The sequence below is a fragment of the Podarcis filfolensis genome, assembly GCF_964270895.1.
Source record: "Podarcis filfolensis genome assembly, chromosome: 6".
Classification (NCBI taxonomy): Eukaryota; Metazoa; Chordata; class Lepidosauria; order Squamata; family Lacertidae; genus Podarcis; species Podarcis filfolensis.
The window spans coordinates 58,197,359-58,222,884 of NC_139609.1; the positions used below are offsets into that span (position 1 = coordinate 58,197,359).

The 25,526-nt window shown below is 43.7% G+C and overlaps 2 protein-coding genes and 1 long non-coding RNA gene across 5 annotated transcripts in view; all 3 read right to left on the bottom strand.

The window, feature by feature from the left end:
* Nucleotides 1-25,526, bottom strand: part of LOC310764401 — a 468,487-nt gene that overhangs the window by 209,894 nt on the left and 233,067 nt on the right. The gene's annotated exons all lie outside the window — the stretch shown is intronic.
* PPP1R15B (protein phosphatase 1 regulatory subunit 15B) lies at nucleotides 3,665-12,058 on the bottom strand. Its single transcript, XM_083618209.1, has 2 exons — nucleotides 10,323-12,058; nucleotides 3,665-6,505 (listed from the first exon to the last, which is right to left on the bottom strand). The coding sequence occupies exons 1-2, from the start codon at nucleotides 11,595-11,597 to the stop codon at nucleotides 6,314-6,316; spliced, it is 1,467 nt and encodes a 488-aa protein (XP_083474335.1). The 5' UTR covers nucleotides 11,598-12,058; the 3' UTR covers nucleotides 3,665-6,313.
* Nucleotides 17,876-25,526, bottom strand: part of PIK3C2B (phosphatidylinositol-4-phosphate 3-kinase catalytic subunit type 2 beta) — an 86,416-nt gene continuing 78,765 nt past the window's right edge. For all 3 annotated transcript variants that reach the window (XM_083618106.1, XM_083618107.1, XM_083618108.1), the window contains 9 exons: nucleotides 25,277-25,433; nucleotides 24,020-24,129; nucleotides 23,630-23,831; nucleotides 23,328-23,452; nucleotides 22,661-22,778; nucleotides 21,841-21,922; nucleotides 21,202-21,308; nucleotides 20,957-21,085; nucleotides 17,876-20,027 (listed from right to left, as the gene is read on the bottom strand). In XM_083618106.1, the coding sequence (XP_083474232.1) occupies nucleotides 19,839-20,027; nucleotides 20,957-21,085; nucleotides 21,202-21,308; nucleotides 21,841-21,922; nucleotides 22,661-22,778; nucleotides 23,328-23,452; nucleotides 23,630-23,831; nucleotides 24,020-24,129; nucleotides 25,277-25,433 (1,219 nt within the window). In that variant the 3' untranslated portion in view covers nucleotides 17,876-19,838. The remainder of the gene's footprint in view (nucleotides 20,028-20,956; nucleotides 21,086-21,201; nucleotides 21,309-21,840; nucleotides 21,923-22,660; nucleotides 22,779-23,327; nucleotides 23,453-23,629; nucleotides 23,832-24,019; nucleotides 24,130-25,276; nucleotides 25,434-25,526) is intronic.

Below are 25,526 nucleotides of genomic sequence, written 5' to 3' on the forward strand. Positions count from 1 at the left end.
ACACACACACACACACACCATGCCAAGAGAAGGAGGAAGATTTGCTAACTGGCCTCAACCATTCATTTGTGATGGGAAGAAGCGTTCCATGTTACTAAACAGAGAATGAATGGAGAGAAGAGCCATTCAACATAGGTATGACTCACCCTCTGCTGGTGATGAGCAGACATAGCAAGTTGAAGAAAGAGGATCATTTTCTGTAGTGGTACAACAATGCATAGGACATCTCTTGGGTTCCAAGTTCCTCAGTGTCAAATTAGCAGATGATTTCCAACTCAGTAGCTTCAAGCAAGAGTCTCCTTTTGAAACTTTTTTTTTAAAGTACAGAGCAGACTAGACGATGTTCAAGTTAAGGAGCCATTGATGCTGCAGGTTCTGTGGTAGTATTTTTCAAGTAAAGGCAGGGGGTGTAGTTAGTTGCAGGGCTTGTTCCTGGTTTTGCATTTCCAGTTAGTGACCCATGTGCAAGTAAATGGGGGAGGGAGGGGCTTGTCTTTAAGCAAAACCTGTAAAAGGGAAGGTCATTTAAGAGTATGCAGCTGGAGAAGTTTTAGGTAAGTAGGTGACAAGCGTTACCTATTGATTCTGTTACTTTCTCTGCTGCATCAGTTCTGTACAAAGCAACTCTTCTGAAGGACTGGAGCAAATGCAGTCATATTGCAGGGCCCAACTGTGCTCTTGTTATTTGTTAATTAATATATCACTTAACTGTCAAGGAGGCTTCTAAGCAGTTTACAAGCATAAAACCAGTTACAAAAAAAAATGAGCACACAAAATTTAAAATGCCAAATGAAGCAATTTCATCAAAACATAAAAATAGCCATGCACGACTAAAATACACAATATAACCCCATTTAAACAACACAACAATTAAAAAAGTTAAAACAGCAATTAAAACAGGAGGTTCAAGTCAGGCAATCAGAGGAATGCTTGTCTAAACAGGTGTGTCTTCCAGAGCCAGCAGAATGCCAATTCTGATGGGACTTCTCATATTTCAGCAGTGAGACCATTCCACCACCCTGGTACTACCAGTGAAAAAGTCCACCTCCAAGTTACCATAGGAGACAATGGGTTAATGTTGTGTGTTCTGGCTGGTAAGTAAGGTATACATAGTACTTAGTCACTGCTCCCAGCAAGACATGTTGTGGCATCATCAGAATTATGGTTCCTAATGACTTGAAGTCCACCACTGTGTGGAAATGTTGATGCACAAAGCTACGTCCATGGTTGTCGGAATATTTCTGGAGCTCATGAATGAACTGATCATTCCTCTTCTTAGTATTTGATGTTGCTGTTGTTAACTAAATTTGATGTTAATATTTATTGGAAAACAATAAAAATCAGCTTGTTTTTAAAAAGGCATGAATATTTATATGTGAATGACCACACGGAAACAGATTTGCAATTGTTTAGTTAAATATTTTGGCTTCTGCCTTTCTCAGCAACATCATAGGAATTGCAAGATGATAGTTTTAGAGAACTCGTATTTTCATATATATTTAGTGTTTGACAATACCCTCCTAGGATCTCAAACCTACTTGGTTGCTTTTAAGATTTTTTTATTAAATTTGTATACTGTTCTTCATCTGTAGATTTCAAGGTGGCTCACAACATAAAAAAATACAATATAAAAAACACAGAATAAATAATAAAAATAAGAACAAAAGCAAATCAAGAATTCCCCACTCTCACAACACATTTAAAAGGGTATTGGATGGTAATCAGCTAAAGGCCTTCCTGAAGAGGAACATTTTCACCTGACACCTGAAGGCACCACGTGAACCTCTCTAGGGAGAGCATCAGCACTGGATTTTGTAACTAAAAGGTGGCTATTGCCACCTTGTGGACATAGTCATTTTCACCCTTAGATACACAAACCTCACCAAATCTAGCTTTCAGCCTTACAATGCTCTGTGTATGCATGGTGTTTTTATTCCCTTGAGATCATGCTTTATGAAGGCTTGTGATGAACATAGATTGGATTAACCTTTTCCCTTCCTTGGTCCCCATATTCTGCCATTCCAGTTTTTCAGCATCTTGGGCCATTTCACACATTACCACTACAACTAATCCAGAATGCAGCAGCTAGACTGGTGACTGGGAGCCGCTGCCGAGACTGCATAACACCGGTCTTGAAAGACCTACATTGGCTCCCAGTATGTTTCCGAGCACAATTCAAAGCGTTGGTGGTGACCTTTAAAACCTTAAACGGCCTTGGCCCAGTACACCTGAAGGAGCGTCTCCATCCCCATCGTTCCGCCTGGACACTGAGGTCCAGCGCCAAGGGCCTCTCACTGAAAGAAGCCAAGTTACAGGGAACCAGGCAGAGGGCCTTCTCAGCAGTGGCACCTGCCCTGTAGAACGCCCTCCCACCAGATGTCAAAGAGAAAAACAACTAGCAGACTTTTAGAAGACATCTGAAGGCAGTTCTGCTTAGGTAAGCTTTTAATGTTTGACGCACTATTGTATTTTAATATTTTGTTGGAAGCTGCCCAGAGTGGCTGGGTATAAATTATTATTATTATTATTATTATTATTATTATTATTATTATTATTATTATTACATCGTAGCAAACCTGAGTCTGCCATCAGTGTACACTCAGCAACCTATTCTGGATATCATGACAAATATGCTCTTACAAATCCAAGTGTGTAATTCATTACACACACATGCACACACACATACAGTGTGAATTACTCCAAAATCAGCCCATTCCTACATAGAAACAATTTCCTAAACCTCAGACTTTTTGCTGATCTCAGTTCTGCTACTTTGGTCAATTTAAAGCTCCTTCTATATTATAGAATCATAGAACTGTCCAGCTGGAAGGGACCCTAAGGGTCATCTTGTCTCAACCTTTCCTCTAAGTAGCTCAAGAAGGCATACATGCATCTCCCACCCCCCACCCCTCTCCTTTTATCCTCACAACAATCCCAGTGAGGTAGGTTAGGCTGAGAGGCAGTGACTAGCTCAAGGTTGCCCAGTGAGCTTCCTGACCAAGTGGGGATTGGAACTCGGCTCAAGCTCCTAGTCTTGATACTTGGACCACTGTACTAAACTGGTTCTAAGTTTAACATGCCTTCTAGAGGACTTAAAAGAGTTATTGGCACATTTTGTAGCATTTCATTTGGCTTAACTAGCAGATTCATTGTTTTCCCCACCTCTTCAGAGGCAGTGCTCACAACATGACTGCCACAAGGAGACTGAACTGCTTCTTCTTTGATATGATCAGAGATGGGCAGGTTAGTGGAGAGGAGAAAAGTGAACAACATGGTATTGGAAGTGGCATGCCTAGGAAGAGAGTCATAGAGGACAGGACACATTTTTATCCCACTTATCCATGTTAAAGCCATCTGAGCAGTTGGGATATATGCCCAGGGAAAGCAAGCCCTAGCTGAAGGTCCCACACAACCAATCAATTGGAGGGAGGGAGGGAATGAACGGAACCAATCTTAATAACACACTCGTTATCAACCAGCCTTTGTTTAATACTAAATAAGCTGTTGTGCTGATTCCCAAATACTAATTTTTATACAGTATATTGTATAGTATATGTGTTTTTCCACAGGCAATGGCAGTAATACTGCACAGCTCTGAAACCACCAGTTGCCCCCATTCTTCCATTACAGGAGCTATATATCAATAGTCCAGACAACAGGAAAGTAGCTTGCAAAGTATTTATTACTTTTACAGATTAGTTGGAAATTGTTTTATTATATACAGAAATATAACTTTAAATATAAAATCCCAATGAGATACAATCAAATTCACTTAAATCTGTATAAAGTGAAAGGTTATCTGGCTCTTAACTTTGCCTTCCTAAAACAATATAAAAATAAAATTCTGATCAATTACGGTTTTGATTTAAAGTTTTAGAAGTAGTGGGTTTTCATGACTTGCTGTTCAGAAAAAAAACGAGCTGAAAGGCATACTTCATTGCCACATTTAGCACCATTAAATGTTTCTAAAGAAAGAGAATGGGCTAATTCTATTTCAGGAAGTCTGCTGTCCTGTTTTTATGGCTTCAAATTGAGAACCAGAATCTCATTTCTACCCAGTATTCTGCAGGTGACTAGTAAAAAACATTAATTAAAATAGTATCAAAGTGGGAAGATTTTCTATTTTCAGTGTAATCATTAATCTATAGAAAGATGACCCTGCCACTTTGTAATGAGCTGAACACAGGGAGATGGGAGATGCACTTTGCTAGAGAAAAGGGGGAGGCTACACATATTACTAGCATCTATTCTCGATATTACCTCCAAATGAATGCAGCCCTTAAAAGAGAAAGATTCCCTTGCCCCTCCTCATTTAGCCTAATCCAGAGTTCAGATTTTACTTAGTCCCAGGGAAATGTATACAGGATTGCAGTCATAGCACAGATCCAGATCGATTAATGAAATTCTACAGCAGGCCATTGCTGACAATTCAACCTGCTTAAAAAATACCACTTCAAAATAAGCATTGTCTAAAATAAAGCATACTGTGAATGAAAGCTATAAAAAATCAGAAATACCTCTGTATCAGAAACACCTCCCTCCATGTGTATTGTATTGATTTATTTTTGTAAAGAGAACTGCTTATCCAATTAGAATTTACAACTGAAAAAGTTCAGGGTATAAATAGGGCAAAATGGTTCCAATTAATGTTTGTGTGGCTTTAAATCAAAAGGAACAGAGCACTATTTTTAGTTGTACTATTAAGAGTAGCATACTGAGCTTTACTCCAAAATCTCTGGACTCTGAGCTATTTTATCTAGGCCTCGAAGTCATTGTTTGTAATACAAACATGCATCCAACTCTTGGTAACACAAACAGAATTTTTGACCAATAGCTACATAACGTGATGCATCCCAAATCACATGAATGCATTAAGAATTAGCTGCTGAATTAGACTTACAACCAGTTATGATGCTATTGTGAACAATTGCATTAATACTGATTTTTTTGTAAACATCATAGCTGACGGGAATTACAAATTGTTAACGACTAAATCCTATTTACTATGAGTGTAGATATATCTGTGTACTAGAGCAGACACTAATCAAATTAACATCTTGCTTTATTCTTTCCACAGTGCTCAGCTGATTATAGGTGCCTGTATGAATTGTGGTTGTAGCCAAAAGAATGCTATGTCACAGTCCCATCAGTGTAAGAATTTCCACTTGTGCCAATGATACTGCCCCCTAAATCTGTTGTAGGGGTTCCCCCAACCCTCCAAAGTAATTTGGGGGTGGCATTAGGTGCAGGTGGGGGAGGAGGGGGGAAAATCCTATTATATAAGCAGAATTCCTTGCACTAACAGGATGTGTTAGCTGGGCACTGTCCAAGAAGTATAAGCAGAACTGTCTTAGAATTTAAGCAATCCATTCTTCAGAGTGACACTACAGTTACCTTCTTTCAGCAGCCTAAATTCAGGTTGTTGATCATAAGAGACAAGTATGGTACAGTTTGAGAGGCAGATTATTGCAAATGACTTGGAACAAGCAAATACTTTAAAACTAAAGATGTAACAAACATGTATCATTCTTGTCTTTTTGAACATTAGAGACTGTATGAGAAATACATACATATAGGATGGGTAATGTTTGATTCAAGAATGATAATACAGTGGAACCTCGGCTTGCGAACGTGATCCGTGTGGGAGGCACGTTCGCAACCCACAGCGCCGCGTCTGTGCACACATGAGTTGCGCTTCAGTGCTTTTGTGCATTCGTGAGTGACGAAACCCGGAAGTAACCCGTTCTGGTACTTCCGGGTTCGGCGCGGTGCGCAACCCGAATTCACGTAACCTGAAGCGTCTGCAACCCGAGGTACCACTGTACTATTATAAGATTTTCAATTTCTATTATACACAAGCTCTAAATAAAAAAGAATAGACTGCAATATGCAAACTTTAAATCAGAACTGCATTGATGGGTTCCAAACCCAATAAATATACTTCAAAATATTTTCCCCTTTAAAAAGTGCAAAAAATCCACACTCATACATTTGTCTGTCTTATATGTGAGAGAGCACTCTTTGCACATGCAGAGAGAAGCATCTCTGGATTGGCTTCTGCCAAAGCAGATACACTTGGCTTTAGAAGGGAACAGTTATGCACTAATCATGCCTGATGATACCAAATGGAGCCTGCATCCATACACATACAGCATTATCTGTTGCAGAGTACTGAGATGCAGCATTAAATTACTACTGCCCCCCAACTTTTACATCATGTAGGCAGCTGCCATTTTAATAAGAAGCTCATGTGTCATTAAAATGCATTACCCTTTTATTTTTATACTTTATTAAGGTGCTAGAAAACATAATTTCACAACATTTCCTGGAGTCTATTAAATATTCGCTGCCTGTGCTCCATTGTTAAGCAATATCCAATAGCAGCCTCAGTTTCTTGAATTCGTTTATGGAACCGGCACCCGTCACGTGCAAATTCTTCCCAGGGTCCTTTCCGATCTTCCTCATTGCTCACATAATACTCAGTAACTTCTTCAAGGAAGGTCACCTACATGAGACAAAGTTAGATCAAATAATCAACTTGCATTTAAATAGCATCTATTTTAATTCTACATTTGTTTTTAAAGCACAGTAAAGGAAAAACATAAATACGCAGTTACGAAGTATTTATCACCTAGGTGAGAGGACTAAACTGTGACATTTGTGCAATACATTTTATTCATTTTCATGTGTATTAAAGAGATCAGTACTTGTGGGTTAAGGGGCACAGTGGATAGCAGCCATGAACAATACTGAACCGCTGGCCTGCTGTTTTAATTAGGCTTGCCGGGTCTTTCCATTTGATCCACAAGGCCATTTTGGCCAAGCCACACCTACCCAACTTGCAGATAGTTATGAAGGAAGTTTCCAGACGTCATATGATGGAAGTCAGCAAAGCTCACATTTAAATTCTGATGTGTTATGAAATCTTTCCCCAGCTTGACAAAAATGCACTCACAGCACTATAGACGAACACACAGAACCAATCTCGAATGTTGGTCTCCTTCCAAGGCCAGTATGAATCAACTGTGTCAGAAGAGACCATTTATTAAAAACATTTACGACTACAGTGGTACCTCGGTTTACGAACTTAATCCGTTTCAGAAGTCCATTCTTAAACCAAAGCCATTCTTAAACCAAGGCACGCTTTCCCTAATGAGGCCTCCCGTCGCCGGTGCCCTTCCACTGTTCGGCTTCTGTGCGTAAACCGAGGTAAAGTTCACTAACGGGAACACTACTTCCAGTTTTACGGAGTTTTTATACCAAATAGTTTGTAAACAGGGCTGTTCTTAAACAGAGGTACCACTGTGTATGGCTGTCCAAGATACATCAAAGGAATCAGTCTATTATTATGAACTGCTGTGCAGACTAGGGCTTTTTCATCTTGCTAAGCAATGTCTTTTTCTTCCCATTCTGATAAATATTTTGTATTAATCTGAAAGGTTTTTACTTTACTGTGACCATTTAACTAGACCTAATAACGTTATTACCCTAGTGTTACTTGTGGATTTCTACTAACATGGCTGCTTGCCCTTTCCCCCTTCTCTTTAAACAGCACTGCAAATACTGCTTGTTAAGCAGTCTTAATCAACTATTACTTAGGCAATTTTACAGCTAGAAATTATGAATTTAATACTTGAATTCCTTAATCTGTCAAGATTAGAGCATGTAATACACACCCATACATATTTTATAATATCAGGTCCCTTAAAGTTTATAATAATCTTCAGTCAAAAAGTGAGACACAAGAATCCTAGATAGTTACATCAGCTTCTGCCTCTGCTTTATGCTTTCTTGCCATTTACATCATTCCAAGGTATCCTCCAGGGCACCATTACCAGGTCATGTAACATTAAGGTATATATTGCACACAGATCCTTGTTCGTTTACTGTGTCACTAGAAAGAAATACACAAGGGGGTTGAATTTGTTTTGAGAGAAGTCACTGTGAGCGATTTACAGGGAAGGTTGAGTTAAAATGTGTAATTTCACCACTCCAGGGATTTCTGAAATTCTATGTTTGGTTAACAGAAAGGTAATCCATGTATATCTAGACACCATGAATTATTATGCATATTTTTTTTGCTAAACATCCCTTAGTTCCTAACTGTATTGCAATCCTTAATATCAAAGTTCAGCTGGGCAAGGCAATCCCAACCTTGGCTCAGAACAGAAGTGGAAGGGACAGACAAGCTGTTATGACAAGCTGGTGTTGCATTCACACCTAAATCAGTCAAATGCTGTCATGCCCTTCAACCCCTCTCTGTAGCCAGAATGCCATTTTGGGGCTTTCTGAATGTCACCACTGGCAGAGATGCTGAAGGTGGGTGAAACAAGGAGTGCCATGCCAGCAGGGTTAGCTGAAGAGATGTCTCCACCCAGTCCAACATCCTTCACCTAGTCCAACCCCCTCGCATTATAACAGGAGTCAGAAAAAACAAGTGTAGGCTCCAAAACTAGGCCTGGGAAGACTGGGTTGATCACTCTCTCTGTGTGTAACCTATCATACAGGATAATATAAATGAAATAGAATATAAATTAGGAGGAACCATGAACTGGAGCTACTTGGAGAAAAAGAAGGATTAAAAACTAAAAGTTATAGCCATTGCCTAGAATAGAATTTTGATCTAATTATAAATACTCCCTTTTAAATAAAGAAAACAACAGAAGTTTTGTGATAATTATCTTGATTTTGTTGTAACTGTACAATGAATTTTAAGGTAATACATCATGGGGAACGCATAAACAAATAGCAACACAGCTAAATGAATGGAAAGTTCCAGCTTGTCCTAGCTTCAGGCCACTTGCCCTATTCCTAAATAGAGCAAGTTTCCTTATTTAAAAACACACAATGTATTTGTCAGTTCTGAAGACCCTGAAAATGTTTATTCTGTTGCAATTACATGCACCTGCTAGCTATTTTGCTGAGCAACACAAATAACTACAGAAAAACAGACTGTTTCAAACATGACTACATAGATAGATACTGCATTCTAATGTGTCACAGAAGAGTTCTCTTTTCTGAGGTTTCTACATTGAACAGTGCTAAGTTTAAGTATCCACGAGGATTAACAATAATTTTGCACTACAGCATTCTCCTAGGAAAGCTAGGTGTGACAGAACAACATTAAGCAAACAAAGCATGAGTCAAGTAATTATATTAAATTCCTCAGAAAGCCATGGCAGCTAATCGTTGTTAGCCCCAAACAGACTGGAGGCTTGAAAGAACAGACTGGTGCACAAGGAGGCCCACACCTGCATTACTACAAAGCATTTCTAGCTTTGTTTCACATAAATCAATGGGATTTATCAAGGGAAGGCGGGGAGAGAATGGAGTCTAGGATAAAACAGAGTGGCTGAATTGTGACTGAAAGTAGAGGGTGCACAACTCCTGCCAGTCACATGGAGCCTGTCACCCATGAGTCAACTTCCCATTCTTACAGAATCTACAATATGATACAATGCAATGAAGGGAAGGGAAGTTCTGAAATGCAAGGCAAGTACAGAAGTGGAAATAGTAAGACAAGTAAGCATAAATCACTTTGAAACAAATTTAACCCCTTCACGTGCAGCTTTGTAATTTTAGTACTAACTTGCATTGTTGGTGCAATGCTAGCTTTGGAGGAAATCTCCATTCTTCTAAGAAACATGGTATAACGTGTATCCCATGCCCCAATACATACAGTGCTCCCAAATGTGATTTCACAATGTGTGCTGCAAGAGGAAGAGAAAGACAAATTCTTGCAAGGCATTTTACATTCTTATTCCAGCCACAGGATTAATTAATCTACAAAGCAGTTCTATGGAAATTTATCTTGGCCCCATGATAGCCAATTTGTGATACCCAAATTGATACTCTATTTTAAGCTCAGTCCTGGGCAAAAAAAGAGTGTACTATTTTAGGAACAATAATTTCAAAGAAGTAGAAAGAACAAGTCAGCTATGCCAGGAATTACCACATTGTGACACTATAACTTTAGTAATTTAGGTCATAGTTCAGTAATGGGGAACTTGCACCTCTACAGAAGTCATTCAATTACCACTCCATCATCCCTGACTTCTAGCCAAGCTGGTTGGGGCTGATTAGAGTTGTAGTCCAAAACATATGGAACGCCAGTTTCTCTATTACCGTTGTAGGCCTCCCAGAAGTTACTTTGGTATAGAATCATAGTATTGTAGAGCTGGAAGGGACCCTGAGGGTTATCTAGTACAACCCCCTACAGCCATGTTTAGCTCTGTGGTAAGCCACTCTACAGGTCTATTGGGAAGGATACACATATATAAATGGCACCTCCTGCTTGCATAATAAACCAATGTAAAACATACCTTTTTCTTCTTCTTACACTTTCCTCTAGAAAGGACACCATGCTTCACATTTTCTGGAACCTCAGTGTCTCTGTTATCGATCAGGTGCACTTGACAGCTAAGTAAGATGCTACATTGAGAGGGTCCAAGGCCTGTCCCTGTCGGTCCTTTCAAGCCACTTTTCCCTTTCTTTTCTGCAGTCTGAAACTGTGCCTTGAAATTGAAAGGGTTGTAAGGATCCTCAGCGTTACAGAAAGAGTTCCACAATTTCAAGTTTTCCGATTCATCCACGCTGCTGGACTCCCACTCATCTTCCTCCCAGGAACTTTCAGTCCACGAGGAAGTATCCTCTACCTCCTCTGACTCAACAGGAGGCGCTTCCTCGGGTGTGTTCCCAGCAGTTCGAACAGCTGCTGTGAAATTCCGAGGATCGTAAGGATCTAGGCTACAAAAGGAGTTCCACAAGTGAATGTTTTCCCCATCCTGGCTGGCGGCATCGGATTCGGAAAGGGAGCCTTCGCTGTCAAACCCGTCGTCGTCGTCGTCCTCATCCCCTTCACCGCCCGAGCCTTCTTCCTCCCCATCGCTCTCCTCCCCGCTGCAAGCACCCCCTAGGATGTAATCGATCAGTTTGTTAGGACACGCAGGCCTAGTCACCGCAGGGATATCTTGCTCTATGTCCGAGTCCGAGTCGGACGGGGCCTCGGAAAGACCCTCCTCCCCGCACGGATCCCCCGCACCAGGACGCCCGCAGGCATCCCCGGAGCCTGGGTGCTCCTGAGCTTCCTCCTCACGGCCATCCGCAGGCAACGAGTCTTTCGGGGCCCAGGAGTCCCGCTGCTGCTGCTGCTGCTCCTCTACCTCCAAGCTATAGTAGCCGCCGTCGGGGTCCTGCGCGCCGAGCCCGGCCTTGCTCCCGCGCAGATGCACCTGCTGGAGGATCTCGGGGAGCTTGGAGAGCGCGGAGCGGGGCTCGGGCAGCTCTTCCCAAGCAGCGCTGAGAGGGCCCGGCAGCGAGCCCTTGTCTGCAGCGCCGAGCACGTAGGTGGAGGAGGAGGAGGCGACCAGGCGCAGCTGGTGCTGGACGGCGATCAGCGGCGGCAGCCCTGTGGCGTGGGCCTCCGACTGGAGCCAGAAGAGCGGAGCGGCCTGGCCCGGCACGAGGCGCTGCAGCAGCTGCGAGAAGAGCCGCAGCAGCGAGAACGGGGCGTCGGCCTCCGGTTGCGGCGGCGGCAAGGCGGTCGGGAGAGCGCCGAGGCGAGGGGCCGCCTGCTCCCGCTCCCTGCTCGGCTCCATGGTGACGGGTGCGCCCAGGGCTGCTCACCTCAGCGCTTCAGCCCCGCGTCGCCCGGCCGCTCCAGAGGCCTTTCGGGGATGGCTGAGGACGCGGCGGTGGCTTCTCCCCGGCTTCGGCCACGCCATGTTCCTTCCCGGCGGAGACCGGCGGCCGCTTCGGGGCTGGATGGGAGTCGCTGGTTTGAAGCGAGAGGAACAAGATGGCGGCGAGAGAAGGGCGCAGCAGTTAGGCCGCTGGGCGGGAAGACCCCCTCCTTTACCGAGCGCAGGCGCACACGCAGCCCCCCTCAGCAAGCGCGGAAGCGAAAAAAGCGTCTCTTCTTGTCACCTGAAAAGGGAAGATTAAAGGCCGGGTGGCGCTTCGAGTAACATCCGGGGAAGCTAGATAGCAGTCGGCGGCTTGCGATTGGTTCCCTGCTCAATCGCGGCCCCGCCTCCCTCGAGGGAGAGCGAGAGAGCGCACTTTGGTGACTGAGCGCTGGCGCAGGCGGGCGATTGCATCAGCCGGTTGCTCTTCTAAATTATTAGAGGGTTACAGAAACATTCTGCAACGTTTTTTGTTTTTTAAAGGCGCTTCATACCTGTTGAGGTGCAGCTAATTAGCAAAGTTCCATTCAAAAGAAATGAAGATCAAGGAGGAAGAGGAAACTACTTACCTCAGAAATCATACTATTTAGCAGCCTTCTCCAACCCGGAGCCCTCCAGATGTTTCTGCACTACAGACCATGTCATTCCCTAAACGTCAGCCATGCTGGCCGGGGCTGATGGAAGTTGTAGTCCAAAATATCTGGAGGGCAACAGCTCGTGGGAGGCTGCCTCATATGTTCATAGCAAACTTATTCTCCAAGGATGGTGCCTTCTGTAGCCAAAAACGGTACCATCCACACACAAGGTCCAAGGTATCAGCAGGCCTCAAAACCCCAAGGTTTTCAGAAGTACATAAAAGCAGCCCAATGCAATGCTGACTGGGACTGGGATGGAAAATATGAGGTGGGATGATGTAGAGTATCTTGGATTGTTGGTATTATCAATGGGAGCACCCCACACTGCGAGGGTGGCCAGATACAGAAGACAAGCTGCCCCTGCTAAAATTCATTCTACACAGTTGTCACAGCTGCAAAACCTCTGTCCTCTTTTGCATTTGGTTCCCCTAACTGCAATGTTTGGTTTATGTCCAACTTGTTCCCCAGATTTCAAAACATCTTACTTAGGAAGCACTGTCTGGTAATAACTGGTGGTGAACTGCCAGGCTTCCCCCATCTCTATGAACAGCAGAAAGAAGTCAAAGCGAAACAAAAAAATGTAGAAAAGTACACTTAAGGGCAGCACAAAGATAAGGCTGCTCTGCAAACAATGATAACATGCCGGTAGCTACCCCGCCAAAGGTCAGTTACGCAAGAGGAGCTAATAGAGATAAGATGACCTTGTCGCAGTGCTAAGGAGCATAAATACTATGATGCATCAGACTAAAGGTCCTTCCAATACAGCATTCTGTTTCCGCTAGTTTGCATTTGAGACGCTCACAAGCAGGAGGTGAAGGAAACAGCCTTCCCTCGGTGCCTATTGCTAATACAGTGGTACCTCGGGTAACATACGCTTCAGGTTACAAACTCCGCTAACTCAGAAATAGTACCTTGGGTTAAGAACTTTGCTTCAGGATGAGAACAGAAATCGTGCTCCGGTGGCGCGACAGCAGCAGGAGGCCCCATTAGCTAAAGTGGTGCTTCAGGTTAAGAACAGTTTCGGGTTAACAACGGACCCCCGGAACGAATTAAGTACTGTACGTAACCAGAGGTACCACTGTAATTGGTTCTCGGGAGGTGTGTTGAGGTCAGCTGCAGCAGGTCATTGGTTTAAGAAGGGTACAAGCCTTTTAAGGCTGTCATATGTGCAAATCAGCCGTACTTCCACATAACCATACATCAGGGGTAGGCAACCTGTGGCCCAGGGCCGCAAGCGGCCCACGGGGACAGTTTAACCGGCCCATGAGCTGCCCACGAACCGAGCGGCCTGCTTGGCAAGTCCCCGTGCGCTGCGCTAAACCAGCGCAGCGTGGGGACTCGCTTCCACGGCACCAAAAATCGCATCTGCGCATGCGCAGATGCCGGAAACCGCACCTGCACATGCCCAGGCGCCGGAAATCACACCATGCGTGATCCAGCCCACGGAGAGATCTCCGCAGGACTTGACCGGCCCAGTCAGGTAAAACCTTGCTGACCCCTGCCATACATAGTATCCCTTCCTTGCTTCAATGGAAGTGTGTGTGTAGAAATCTCTGATATTTGCATATATGGGCTGCAGCCTACTGTATAAAGATAAGGGTCACATCCATTGCTTTGCCTACTTTTACCTCTCGCCACACCTACTTTTCCCTCGAACTCTGCCCTCCCCTGGAATTTAATTCATAAGATTCTGTTACACACCAACCCAAGCTCCACAAGCAGTGCAAGATTCCAGGGGTTCCAGGCGCTTACCTAGGGTTGTGTTTCCATTGGGAAGATCAAGGCACATATACTTGCAGATATATCCATGCAATGCTAACCAACAGTGCACCCTTGCAGGGCTGGTTTTACCATGAGGCAATTGCTTCAGCAGCAGATCCCAGAGGAGATGCCATGCTTCTGCCTCCCCTTCTTTAAAGATAACATAAAATAATGCAGGCAGATGTACCATTCCGACTGTGCTTCAAATATAAATATTAAAATTTATCATGCACTGGAGATTTGGTAACAGTGCAATCCTAAAATTGTCTACTCAGAAGATAAGTCCTATTGAATTCAGTGGGCCTTCCTTTTGAGTTGACATGCATAGGTTGCATTATAAAAACTGTCTTGAACATATTTACTCATGGTTGCTACAAAACATTTTGTTAACCACACTATACTGAGTTATCCCAGATGAAGTGATCAGCCGAGTGTTTTCTTTTAAGCATGTCATATTGTCATATGACATGATTAACCAATTTTAAAAAGTTGTGGCATGTGTGCATGTTTGAAACTCACGTAGGTCATTAGTAATCCAATTACTTTAATGTTACAGGCATCCTGCTTATACAGATCATATGGTAACAACACATAGCCATTGCCTACTAACTTGTGACTGTGATCTGAAGTATTTTAAGGAACGGAATGACAAAATTTGATTCTGTTATTCACATGGTTTTAACACACACGTCTTCTTTAGGGAGCTAATTTACATGAAACTACATTACAGTTGCCTCTGTTCTTTATTTTCTGCCAGGGGATCTACAACAGGCAAAAATTCAACAGGTGCAACATTCCCAATTATTCCATCTTCATGCCAAGAAATGCTACACCAGTTGATTTTCTGCCTAACATGCACCCAACCACCAAACGAACAGAAGCCTTTCTCAAAAAAAGGATGCTACTGGAGAGGCTTGGAGATAATCCAGGGTTGTTTTTACAATCTAGGATTTAGGTAAGAAAATATTTTTCTCCGTGGCAAAGTGGTCCAGTGGTTAAGGAGCTTGGCAGCATCTCTGAAGGCCGTGGGTTCAAGTTCTGATTATTCTCATACTGGATGGCTGCCTCCAGTTCACTCAGAAATAAAGTGACATCTAAATTGTGCCAAATTTATCTGTATTTTGATTCCTGCATTGCAAGGGGTTGGACTGGCTGGCCCTTTCCAACTTTACAGTTCTATGATTTAGTTGCTACTCAACCTACCACAAAAGAGGGTAATAAGAACTGTAAGCATGTGTCTGATGTGCGGACTTCCTATTGGCATCTGGTTAGCCACTGTGGGAGACAGAATGCTGCATTAGATAGAACTTCAGTCCAATCCAGCAAAATTTTTCTTATGTTCTTACGACACTGAATTAGCACCTGGGCTATTCTGAAGCAGCCTGAGTTTCCATTGCCACATAGCTATTGGAAAGTTACTTTCAGCCCCAATCTTTAATGTTAGGCAACGATAATCTCACTCTTCTTAATGTGAACCAATTTAGCACCTATGTACAAATGATCAATGGCTTGGGAATGTTCTGCAGCCTGCTCGTGGATCAAGCACTGTCACTGGAGACTCAGCTTTCCTCAGTGGCTTTTTCTAGCTACAGATCCCTCTGGACAGATATGACCACTGTATGTCATGCTCTGTTAACTTCCAAACTGCATTATATCAATGGACTCTGAGTGGGGCTGCCCTTGAAGATGACTCGGAAACTTAAATTGCTCCAAAATGCAGCAGCCATATTACTGGCTGGGGTTCAGTTTATATATCACATAACCTATTTTAAAACAGCTGCATTGATTGCCAGGTTGTTTCTGGGCCCAGTTCAAGGTGTTCACATTAGTGTTTAAAGCCCTAAAGCACTTAGGTTCCTTGATATTTGAAAGACCACCTCCTCACTTACAGACCCTTGCCCTATTGATAGTTCTGCTGCCCTCAGTAGAGGAGGGGTGGCCCAGGAGAGGGTATTCTCTGCGGTAGCCTCTAGATTGTGGAACTCTTTCCCCACAGAAGTGTGCCTGGCAACCTAAGTTTCTGACAAATGTAGAAGATGTACTCTTTTAAACCTGGCCGTGAGCAATGAGATGTCTGTTTTTAGGACCCTCCCTATTTCAGTCAGCATAGACAATATTGAACGAGATGCACCCAAGGTCTGACTTGGTACAAGACAGCTGCCTACATTCCTATGAGAATCGCAGTCACTGGGTGAGGTCCTACCTCAAGTACTTTCATCAAAAGAACATACAGATTATAGGACCTTTAGCAGTTTCCCTCAAACTCTGGAATATCCTCCCAATAGAAGATGCAGAGCTCTTCCAATCTAATTCTTATCTAATTCAAAAAAGAATGCAATTTATTTTTATTGTGGAGAGCAATTGGCTTTTGAATAATGCTGGGCAATCTTTTTATTTTCTGCTTACCCATAAATTTTTGCTTTTGGAGATGCGATTCTGGGGCTTTTCCATTAACCTTTTCTTCGTAAGCTGCCCAGGCTACAAAAAGACAGCATGAACATTTGGATAAATGCGTAAATAAAAATTGCGTTGAGGGGCATTTTATTGTGGCCTGCCTGTTCTTGTGCCTTTTATAACTGCACAGAAGGGGGAATAGATGAAACTGCATCCTCACTACACAACCACTCTCGGCACAGGTTTCCTTCCATTTGGAATCTGGAAACTCAAGTGATTCTGGCCCCCTCTTCCCAGCATGAAATCTCTGTGTATTATTTTCTAACTACATCCAAGTGGCATGGTTTCTAACAGCCACTGTCTATGGCTACGTTTCTCCAGATTCCATCAAGCTCAGTCACTTCTCAGCACCTGCCCTTTGTACCTATGGCTGATGTGTCACTCTGGCATCATACACACTCCACAGTACTTTAAATGTATGCACTTTTGCTAATTAGGCTTTGTAGGAATGTGCTGCAGTGATTATGACTGATTCAATACCCAAGCCTATTAAAGTATGTATTATCTTAACTACCTAGTAACATAGCATCGGTAACAGATTGCACGGCTATTGCAACAGCCTCGTGGCATGAATGTGCAAGCAGTGGTAACTATGGATGCTTCCAGTGTCTTTCCTCTGCACTATATTACATAGGATGCAATCAGCCTGAAAAGCTATCTATTCCTGTTAGTCTTTATAGTCTCCCTTCTCTTTAAGCCTCCTACATAATTTGATTTGATACTGCAACATGTACAAATACTGATAGTTTGGCCCTCTTTTAACAGGCTTCTCACTGTCCAGGGGAAGAAGAGCCATTGGTCATCCTGTCAATATTTAGGCACACAGAGATACTGTTTCCTGGGTAAGCCGGACAATGGGACCACATTTCAGGTTGGTGTTAAAGCCTGCAAATGTTTTGAATCCAAACATATGGTTGAATTAAGAGAGCAAAGATGCAGAAGCCAACCTGTTCTTGCAGATCCTGCATATTATCTCCTCTCCCCCAAAATGCACTGTGAACAGGCTTATGGACAAAGGCAGACCAAGTGGGAAGGACTGATCGACCTGGTGCCTTCCAGATTATAGGACTGCAACTCCCATTGCCCTTGACCAGTGGCCATACTGGCTGTGGCTAATGGTAACTTGTTTTCAAACATTGAGTATGGGAAACTAAAGGTCAAATGACTTCTCTGAGCTGCTCAGTCATTACTTTTCTAGCCAGTTCAAATGCAGCATCCTGTGTCCTCTTTGGCCAAGCATCATCTTACCAAAATCTATTTGGGGTTAATGATGCTGCATCTCTTTGAAAAAGTCCATGCTTGCTTTATAACCCTAACGCTGCAAAGGATGAGACGACACAGTTTCTACTGAATTCCATTTCCTTTTATTTATTTACTTCAAATAATGCCACCATTTTACAACAGAGGAAGGATCCAGGGATCTGCGAGACGCTGTCTCTCCCTCATTTCCTACAGAACAGGTGACATGACCAGGCCAAGGTTGTCTAACGTAGCTGCTTATCTGACTCTGAAATCCACCTGCACCTCTTATGCAGATTTTAAAAAATCCAAGTTTCAGGCAAACCTTGATCTAGGGAACGGTTAAAAAAACTTGGCTTATACCTCTCAGATACAATATTTAATTTTTTTGTTCTTGAACCTGAGAAACGTTTCATCTGTACAGGAGTCCCTGCTGTAAACAAACAGCTCAGGCTAGCTAGAAGATGACAAGCTCTGAGGGAGAGGGCTAGGCCCAATGGTGCAAGGCTCCTGTCTGAGATGGGAAACATCTTCCCCTCCATTTTGAAGTGCTCTCTTTTTCATTCAAGGAGGCAAATGGCAACCCGCAAACAGGACATCCTTTAAGAATGATTCTTAAAAGAGAGAGAAAAACGATCCAACAACACACATTCTGGTCTTTATATAATTGCAAAGAGACAAAGGTTTAAAAGCTGGCTATTCCCCCTCCCCACCTTTCTATTTTTATTTTTTTATTTTACACAGGTTTACTTCTCAAAGAAAAGGCTGCAAAGGAACAGCTCATGGCCACCTGGCCTACAAAGGGCATTGCAGGGCAGTGGGTGTATGCAAAGGTTTCAGTAAGTCATGGGTGCTCAGTGGCAAAATGCCAGGTAACCTTTTAACCGGGTTTCCAGCGAGTTAGCCTTTTTCTTTGCCTCCCACCCACTAGCTCAGAAGAAGAGCCTGCGGTGACACTGAAGATGAGAATCCTGAAAAGGCTTTAAGTATTCGCTAATGTAATCTGGTTTTAGGCAACAGGAAAGAAATGGCCGTACACAGGAAACTGTCACAGAGGCGGTTTGGCTAATTCAAGGAACCCATTTTCCAAAGTCAGAGCTTGGGAGAAGCGAGACCAGGAAAATTGCTCTGATTCCAAGATGCAGCGTAACCGCATCTAATCAGTTCCAGCTCCTTAGACTGGCCAGATGAACATGTGCAAAAGGCAATTCAGTTCAGTCAAGCAAGGAAGTAAGGTGGAAATATCACACTGCTCTTCAGATAGCTGCTATGCCCAAGGCCTTAGTAGGTGTTTAGAATCAAGAGGAATATGGTTGCCTTTTGCCTCCTAAGACAAGTCTAAATGTTAGTCCAAGAGAGCATGCCTTTTAGGTTACATCTCCAAGCAGGAAATCGAGAACTGTAAGCTCTTCACATATATACATTACATAGCTCTCCTTTGGAAGCAAATTCTCCAAGATGGCTTGAGTTGGACCACACCAGCTCCTGTCCCAGAGATAAGGATTTCATCTACCATTTATATCCACCCCAAACATTTCCCCTCCCACCCAGTTCTTATGCACACATTCCTTTATTTACTTAAAACAACAACAAACAACAACAACAACTTTTGAGAAAGTCCAGCAAGAATCTCAATGATGATATATCCTGCCTAGAAAAGCTCCTTCTCAGCATGTGCTCCTATGTCCCATCTGGACTGAAATCATTTGTTAATTTTCTTAAAAAATTAAAATATCCCAAAGAGGGGGGTGCCCCCTATTATTTCGCCCCCCATAAGTCATTGCTCCCTTGACACAAGGAAAATGTATAAAAAGGAAAGTCTATGGCAGCCATTTTAAGTCATAAATGAATTTCCTATCATGACTCCACCCCAAAATGCTCACTCTCCACAGGAAATTAACCCTTCATTTGCAGAGAAACTTAACATCCGTCCGTCCTTATTTGCAGGAAACTAAATCCTGTCAGATACACCAGGATAGAACTCCTGGAACATGCACCAATTCCCAGGGACTCCCATGGGGCCAGAGTGGTTCCAAAGACACAGCGACTGCCTTGCTGCTCCTCTTCACATGGTCCCGTGACTCCTAGAGCCCAGTTCAAACCAGCCCATCTTCTCTTGTGTCAGATCCAGGTCCCGCAGTCGGATAATGACCTCGCCAAGGAGGATGTTCTCCCAAAAGCCCTCTTCACTCAGGACACTCAGATGCAGTTCCCGCTGGTGGAGGTCTCCTTTAGGAATCCCATCATAGACAAGCTGAAAGATACAGGAAGTTTCAGGACATGAGCTAAACCTCACTCACACTCTCCTTAGAAAGGTGGAAGAAGGAATTGCCTAGAACAGCAGTCTCTGGCCTCTATAGCAGAAGGCCAGACTATAGTAATTCTGTGTATTCTTCAGTAATACATATGCATCTTAATGCAGACGCCCATCTAGTATATATTTTTTCTAGCATTTAGATCTAGGGTAGAAATCTGTCAGAGAAAATGGAAAATGATAAATGCACACACGCACACACGTATAATACCGAGTCTTTAAGCTTGAACTAATTCAACTATGACAGCAGTCTTGATAGGAATTTTAAATAAAGGAGGGGTGTTTAATCCCTGGCCCAGGAGCATGGCCTGGCCCCAAGTAAATTCTGACCTCCCCAAGACCCCCAAATTTGACAGCAACGGCAAGGGGGGGGATTAAAAGTAGACAGTGCTAATGTAGGTGGTTTAAATCTCTCTGCCCACCCCAATGCCCTGATGGGGAAGCAAACCACCCCCTCCCTAACCTGCATGTGTGAATTCACACAACTGAGTGTATGGCATGTCCACATCCCCTGCTGGCATGCTTCCGCCAGAGGATTGGCCAAGGGTGAAGGTGGCTCTCAAGCCAACCCCCCTACCCCCACTTTCTATTGTAAGGCTATATTGTAATAAATTGTCCATGCTGCCACTCCATAGCAACATTAATAGATTTCCAAGAGATGTATAATGGAGAATCAGTTCATACTGTCCCCTACCCTGCAATACATTAACTCAAAATATGTCTGGACTTTTTTTTTTTTTAGCAGCTGGATCTTTCACGAAAGAATGTTGGTTTTCATAGCTAAGTGATTGTTTGATAGCAACTGTGGGTCGGAGGTTTCCCACCCACCCCTGCTTTAGCCTGTAAAGACAAGGTGTGCGGCAGCATACCATTTCGTTGTAAGTAGGGTTGCATGTTTTTCTAGCGACTTTCGTTTTCCTCTTGGTGGTTTTCTGGGGATCGGGCAGAAGGTAGATCTTAACATACGGGTCGGGATCACTGCCATCTTGAATAGGCTGCTGGAAAAGAGAAAGTCAAGCCCAGTCGTCAGTTGTTTGCGCCACATCAGGCTGCAGAGATTTGAAAAGTTTGGCCAGTGGCTGCCACTGGGACATAGACACAGTTCAGCACTTACCAGGCCTCGGATATGCATCACCATGATAAACAGCTTGTTGTTCTTGTAGGAAACAGACAGCTTCACCTCCCCACCCAGTTTTCCAACTGGTTGGGACCATGATGCATCTAAGAATAAGGAACAGGGAGCAGTGTTGGCATGGAAAACTACCATGTCTACTGGCAAAAAAAGAAAGGCACTACACCCACAGTAAACAGGCGTTAGCGCCTTTCCATAAAGGCCATCCTCTGGAAAACTTACTATTATTTTTTAAAATAAAAAATACAAACAAAAGCAATAAAATCAAAATCAGTACTATATTATGTCTCTGTTGCGCTTTATACTGTTTTAATTAATACAACATCTCTCCTCTGCACTACCCTATACCTGCATAACATAGTTTAATGACCAGTCTTACAGCACCATTCTGAACCTCCAGTCAGGTCCTGACACAAACTTCCAGCCTCTACTGAATAGGCAGATCCTTTCCATGTGCCCAGCACTTTCATTTTATTTGCCAAAGAATGAAGCTGTGGCTATGATCGACTTCACTCGAAGGCAGCTGCATGAGAGCATTGCCCTCCCTCAGTACTGGCCAGCATGCAGAGCCAGAGTGTTGAAGCAGATAAGTCCTGCTGCTTGTGTCCTACAGATATTTACCAGGCAGTTTGGGTGCTGGATTGGTGCCTGCAGCAACTTCGTCCCTTGGGAGGGGGTGGAAAAATGTGTACACCAGGTCACACTGCAAGAGAAGCACACCATCAGGCCACAGTTTTACTCCAGTAGCAAGTCACCTACTTTTGATATGCCCTCTGACATGAAAAGAGAAGCTTGGTTGGGCATGTTGCTTCAATTCATATAATAACTTACTTTCATAAATAAGCTAATTAGGCCTTCAGCTATGAAGACTCCTGCAGGTATAGGCAAACTCAGCCCTCCAGATGATTTGGGACTACAATTCCCATCATCCCTGGCCACTGGTCCTGTTAGCTAGGGATAATGGGAGTTTTAGGCCAAAAACATCTGGAGAGCCGAGTTTGCCTATGCCTGATTATGAATCTTAATACTACAGTAGCACATAACCTCAGTTATATAGATGGGAGAACCAGAATACGTAACAAGCAATCCAGTTTGCACACCCAGAGGCCATCAGAACACACCCTTGATATTCCTTACCCTCAGCTCAGTTTTTGATACTATACTTACCAAGCAAGTTCTCTTGCCTCCTATGTGCTGAGTGTTCTCCAGCAGTGGTTAAAGAAGGTCCCTTGATTTACATGTAGGCAAGGACAGGGAATGCTATCCAAAGCTTCCATATGTATTAACAAAGCTTGCTAAAGAGGAATGGCAAAAAGTGTGGAATAATTCCAGGGTCAGGCTTCTGCAGAAGCACTTAGATTAAACTATTCTACACTGCTGTGTCTGCCTGCAGTTCATCCTAAAGGTCTTGGCTAATACTACCTCGCTCCTGCCTATTTACCTCGGCCACCTCAGGAGCTGCATGGATCAGATGCCAGATGTAGCCATTCAGTTCTTCTCTCCTCCTCTCAGCCACTGCTTCTCCTCGTGAGCGTCCAATCACAAACCTGCTAGGAAAGCTGGACAATTTGGGGAGGGTGGGAGGGTAAAGAAACAGTTAGGTGTTGGGCCCCATCTATCAATGAAAAGCAAAATCTCAACTGAAGAAGGTCTGCCAAATTTCTTTGCTCCCGGCTGCAACAGTACATACAAATAATTTTTAAAAGGATTTCTTCATGTCACACGGATAGCGGCTGTCAGACGGATCCATTTGGAGTGTTTCAGAAACGAAACTTTTGGTTAACATCATGTGATGAGGACCATTCACACACAAACAATTAAGCACACATATAATTTTGAGAAGATAGTCTGCTGTATCACGCCCACTGGATCACTAGCCAATCTGGTGAAAGAGATTCTTTCGGTTAGATCCTAAATGTGAACAAAATCCAAGCGCTGAGACTTCCCAAGGAGAAAACATAATTTTAGTGCACAAAATCAGGGGAGCATAAGCAAGTTTCCGGGAAATGAATACAAAACTAGTCTTCAAAGGTTTGCGATTCTTACAGAGGGTATGCAGAGTAGAGTGTCAAAAGAAAAAAGGAGTTTGTAAACCAAACGGGACTAACCTGGGGAGATGTGAAGAGGGGAAGATGAGGCGCATCTTGTTGTGCAGTTCCTGGAACTCTTCAAAGGTACGCTGGATGTAGGTGACTTCGGAGGGGTTCTCTCGCTTCACCTTCACAATGTATATCTGCAAGGCAGAGAGGGAAGCAGTCCTTATGGTTCAGCAGCACCTTCTGGAGATGCTGCTCCAGCATGCAGCACAACTTGCTCTTGCGCTTTGGCGCAGCCATATGCTAGCTTCCCTAACACTGCCTCCACCACACTGACCACCTGCTGCACCAAAATGCCTGTGGAAGGGACTCACAAAGCCCTTGCTGGGATTGAAGACTTTTTCGTGACGGCAGAGGAAGACATCAAGGATCCGGCTGGACGTCTTGATCGTGTGAACACGGGGGGCAAAGGAGAGCACCGGTCGGGAGTCGGAGCCTGCAAACTTCATCTGCGCCAGATTGTGAATGAAGAAGTTGAGCTTCGTGGCAACACTGCCAAGGCTGGACTCTATCAACCTGCACAAGAGGATAAAACATCTGGTTTGTGGGTTGACATAGAATTGACTGGTCTGCCCCCTGCATTTTCAAAGACTACAACAGACCTTTCAGAGAGGACACTGAGAACAAAGATTTCTCTGTGGGAGTAGCTTGGCACACCAAGGTGGCTCCTGGCTTCCCTTCCCAGCCATCAGGATTCCCCTTACCTGGTGAAATAGGTGGTGGCATCTGCCTCAGAGTCCTGTGGTCTCAATGCATCATAAACATACTTTAGGTCTTCAAGGTCAGAAAGCTCAGGGATCCCACACGACAGCATCTGGGCACCAAAGAGGCCACGGATTAGCACCAGAAAAGAAAGAAATGCAAACACTCCAGACGTGAGCTGTGGGGATTTCATGGATTCTGGAATGTGCCACATGCTAACTGGATTTCCCAAAACCCTCAGCTTTCTTTCAAAACACAGGAAAGGCAAGTTCCCAACCCTTTTAGTTATGGTGCATATCTGCAAGCAATGTCTGCTGCAGTCTTAGGAACAAAAAGGGGTCTTTGGCAATTCAATAGTTGGAGACAGGCTTTCATGGTTGATGCTCGGCTTGTGTCCTTATCCCAGCAGTTGGAGGGGAGGGGGAAGCACTACAATTATTACTTATTTTTTACTAGAACTGGTTGTTTTTGATGTAAAAAAAGTGGACATTTTTTATTTCACTATAAGCTGACAAAACCACACATGCAGTGCAGTGAGAGCGGCAAATAAACAATGACTTGTCAGTGAAAGTAAGTCGGAGTTTGTTGTTAGCTTGCTGATCTTAACTATGGGTTTACTTTTATGTGTGAATCCAGACACTGGTCTGGTTCATACAACATACTAAGTCAAACCTTAGCTCAGCTTGACCGTAGGCACATGCGGCTCCTCATCGAAGGAGCAGCGAAGCAGCAACAAGTTTCTATCTGAGAGCCTACACGTTTGTGTGCTGCATCTGCCAAGTGATTTTTGCTCTTACACAGACAAATACTTGCTGGGTGACCTTGGGCTAGTCACACTTTTCTGAAGTCTCTCAGCCCACTCACCTCACAGAGTGTTTGTTGTGGGGGAGGAAGGGAAAGGAGATTGTTAGCCGCTTTGAGACTCCTTACGGTAGTGATAAAGCAGGATATCAAATCCTCCAAAAAAAACCACAAAAAACTTATACCCTTTCCCTGGTTTGGATATAAAGAAGGTCTGGATATAGACTGAGAAGGTTCTGTCATGGGGGAACTGCAGGCTTGGAAGAGAGAAGGCAGTTCTTTACTCCTCAGGTCAAGTCTGATGGTCACCATTGTCTCTGTCTCCCTATGCAAACCCTTCAAGCTCCTGCAAAGAACAGCTGAAAGTCTTTTCAGTAATAGCCATGATGCACTGTCTGGACAAATGCACTGCTACTGGAGAGCAGAGGCAGCAGGAAAGTAGAAACTGGGTGTCTCACCAGGCCCAAAAGGTTGAGGAAGAGATGGGTATGTTTGCGGATCAGGTTGTAGGCCTGGCAGCAGAGATCTACAAAGTCATGGAAGCGGCTGGAGGGCTTGTCACCGCCGTTGATGACATAAGCCATGTCTGATGTGAAGACAAATGGAGCTCGGTCCCTGTACGGAAGAAATGTGCAAATGCCACAGTGATGTGGCTAATCCCAGGGACAAAAGAGTCACTATGCTTTCATTTCTGAACATACCTTAGTT

What these genes read in the sequence shown, in the direction of transcription:
- PPP1R15B (XM_083618209.1), bottom strand. Translation starts at nt 11,597, where the DNA reads ATGGAGCCGAGCAGGGAGCGGGAGCAGGCGGCCCCTCGCCTCGGCGCT. An exon ending in AGTGTAAGAAGAAGAAAAAG is followed by an intron (nt 6,506 to 10,322) that starts GTATGTTTTACA and finishes TGTCTCATGTAG; the next exon opens with GTGACCTTCCTTGAAGAAGT.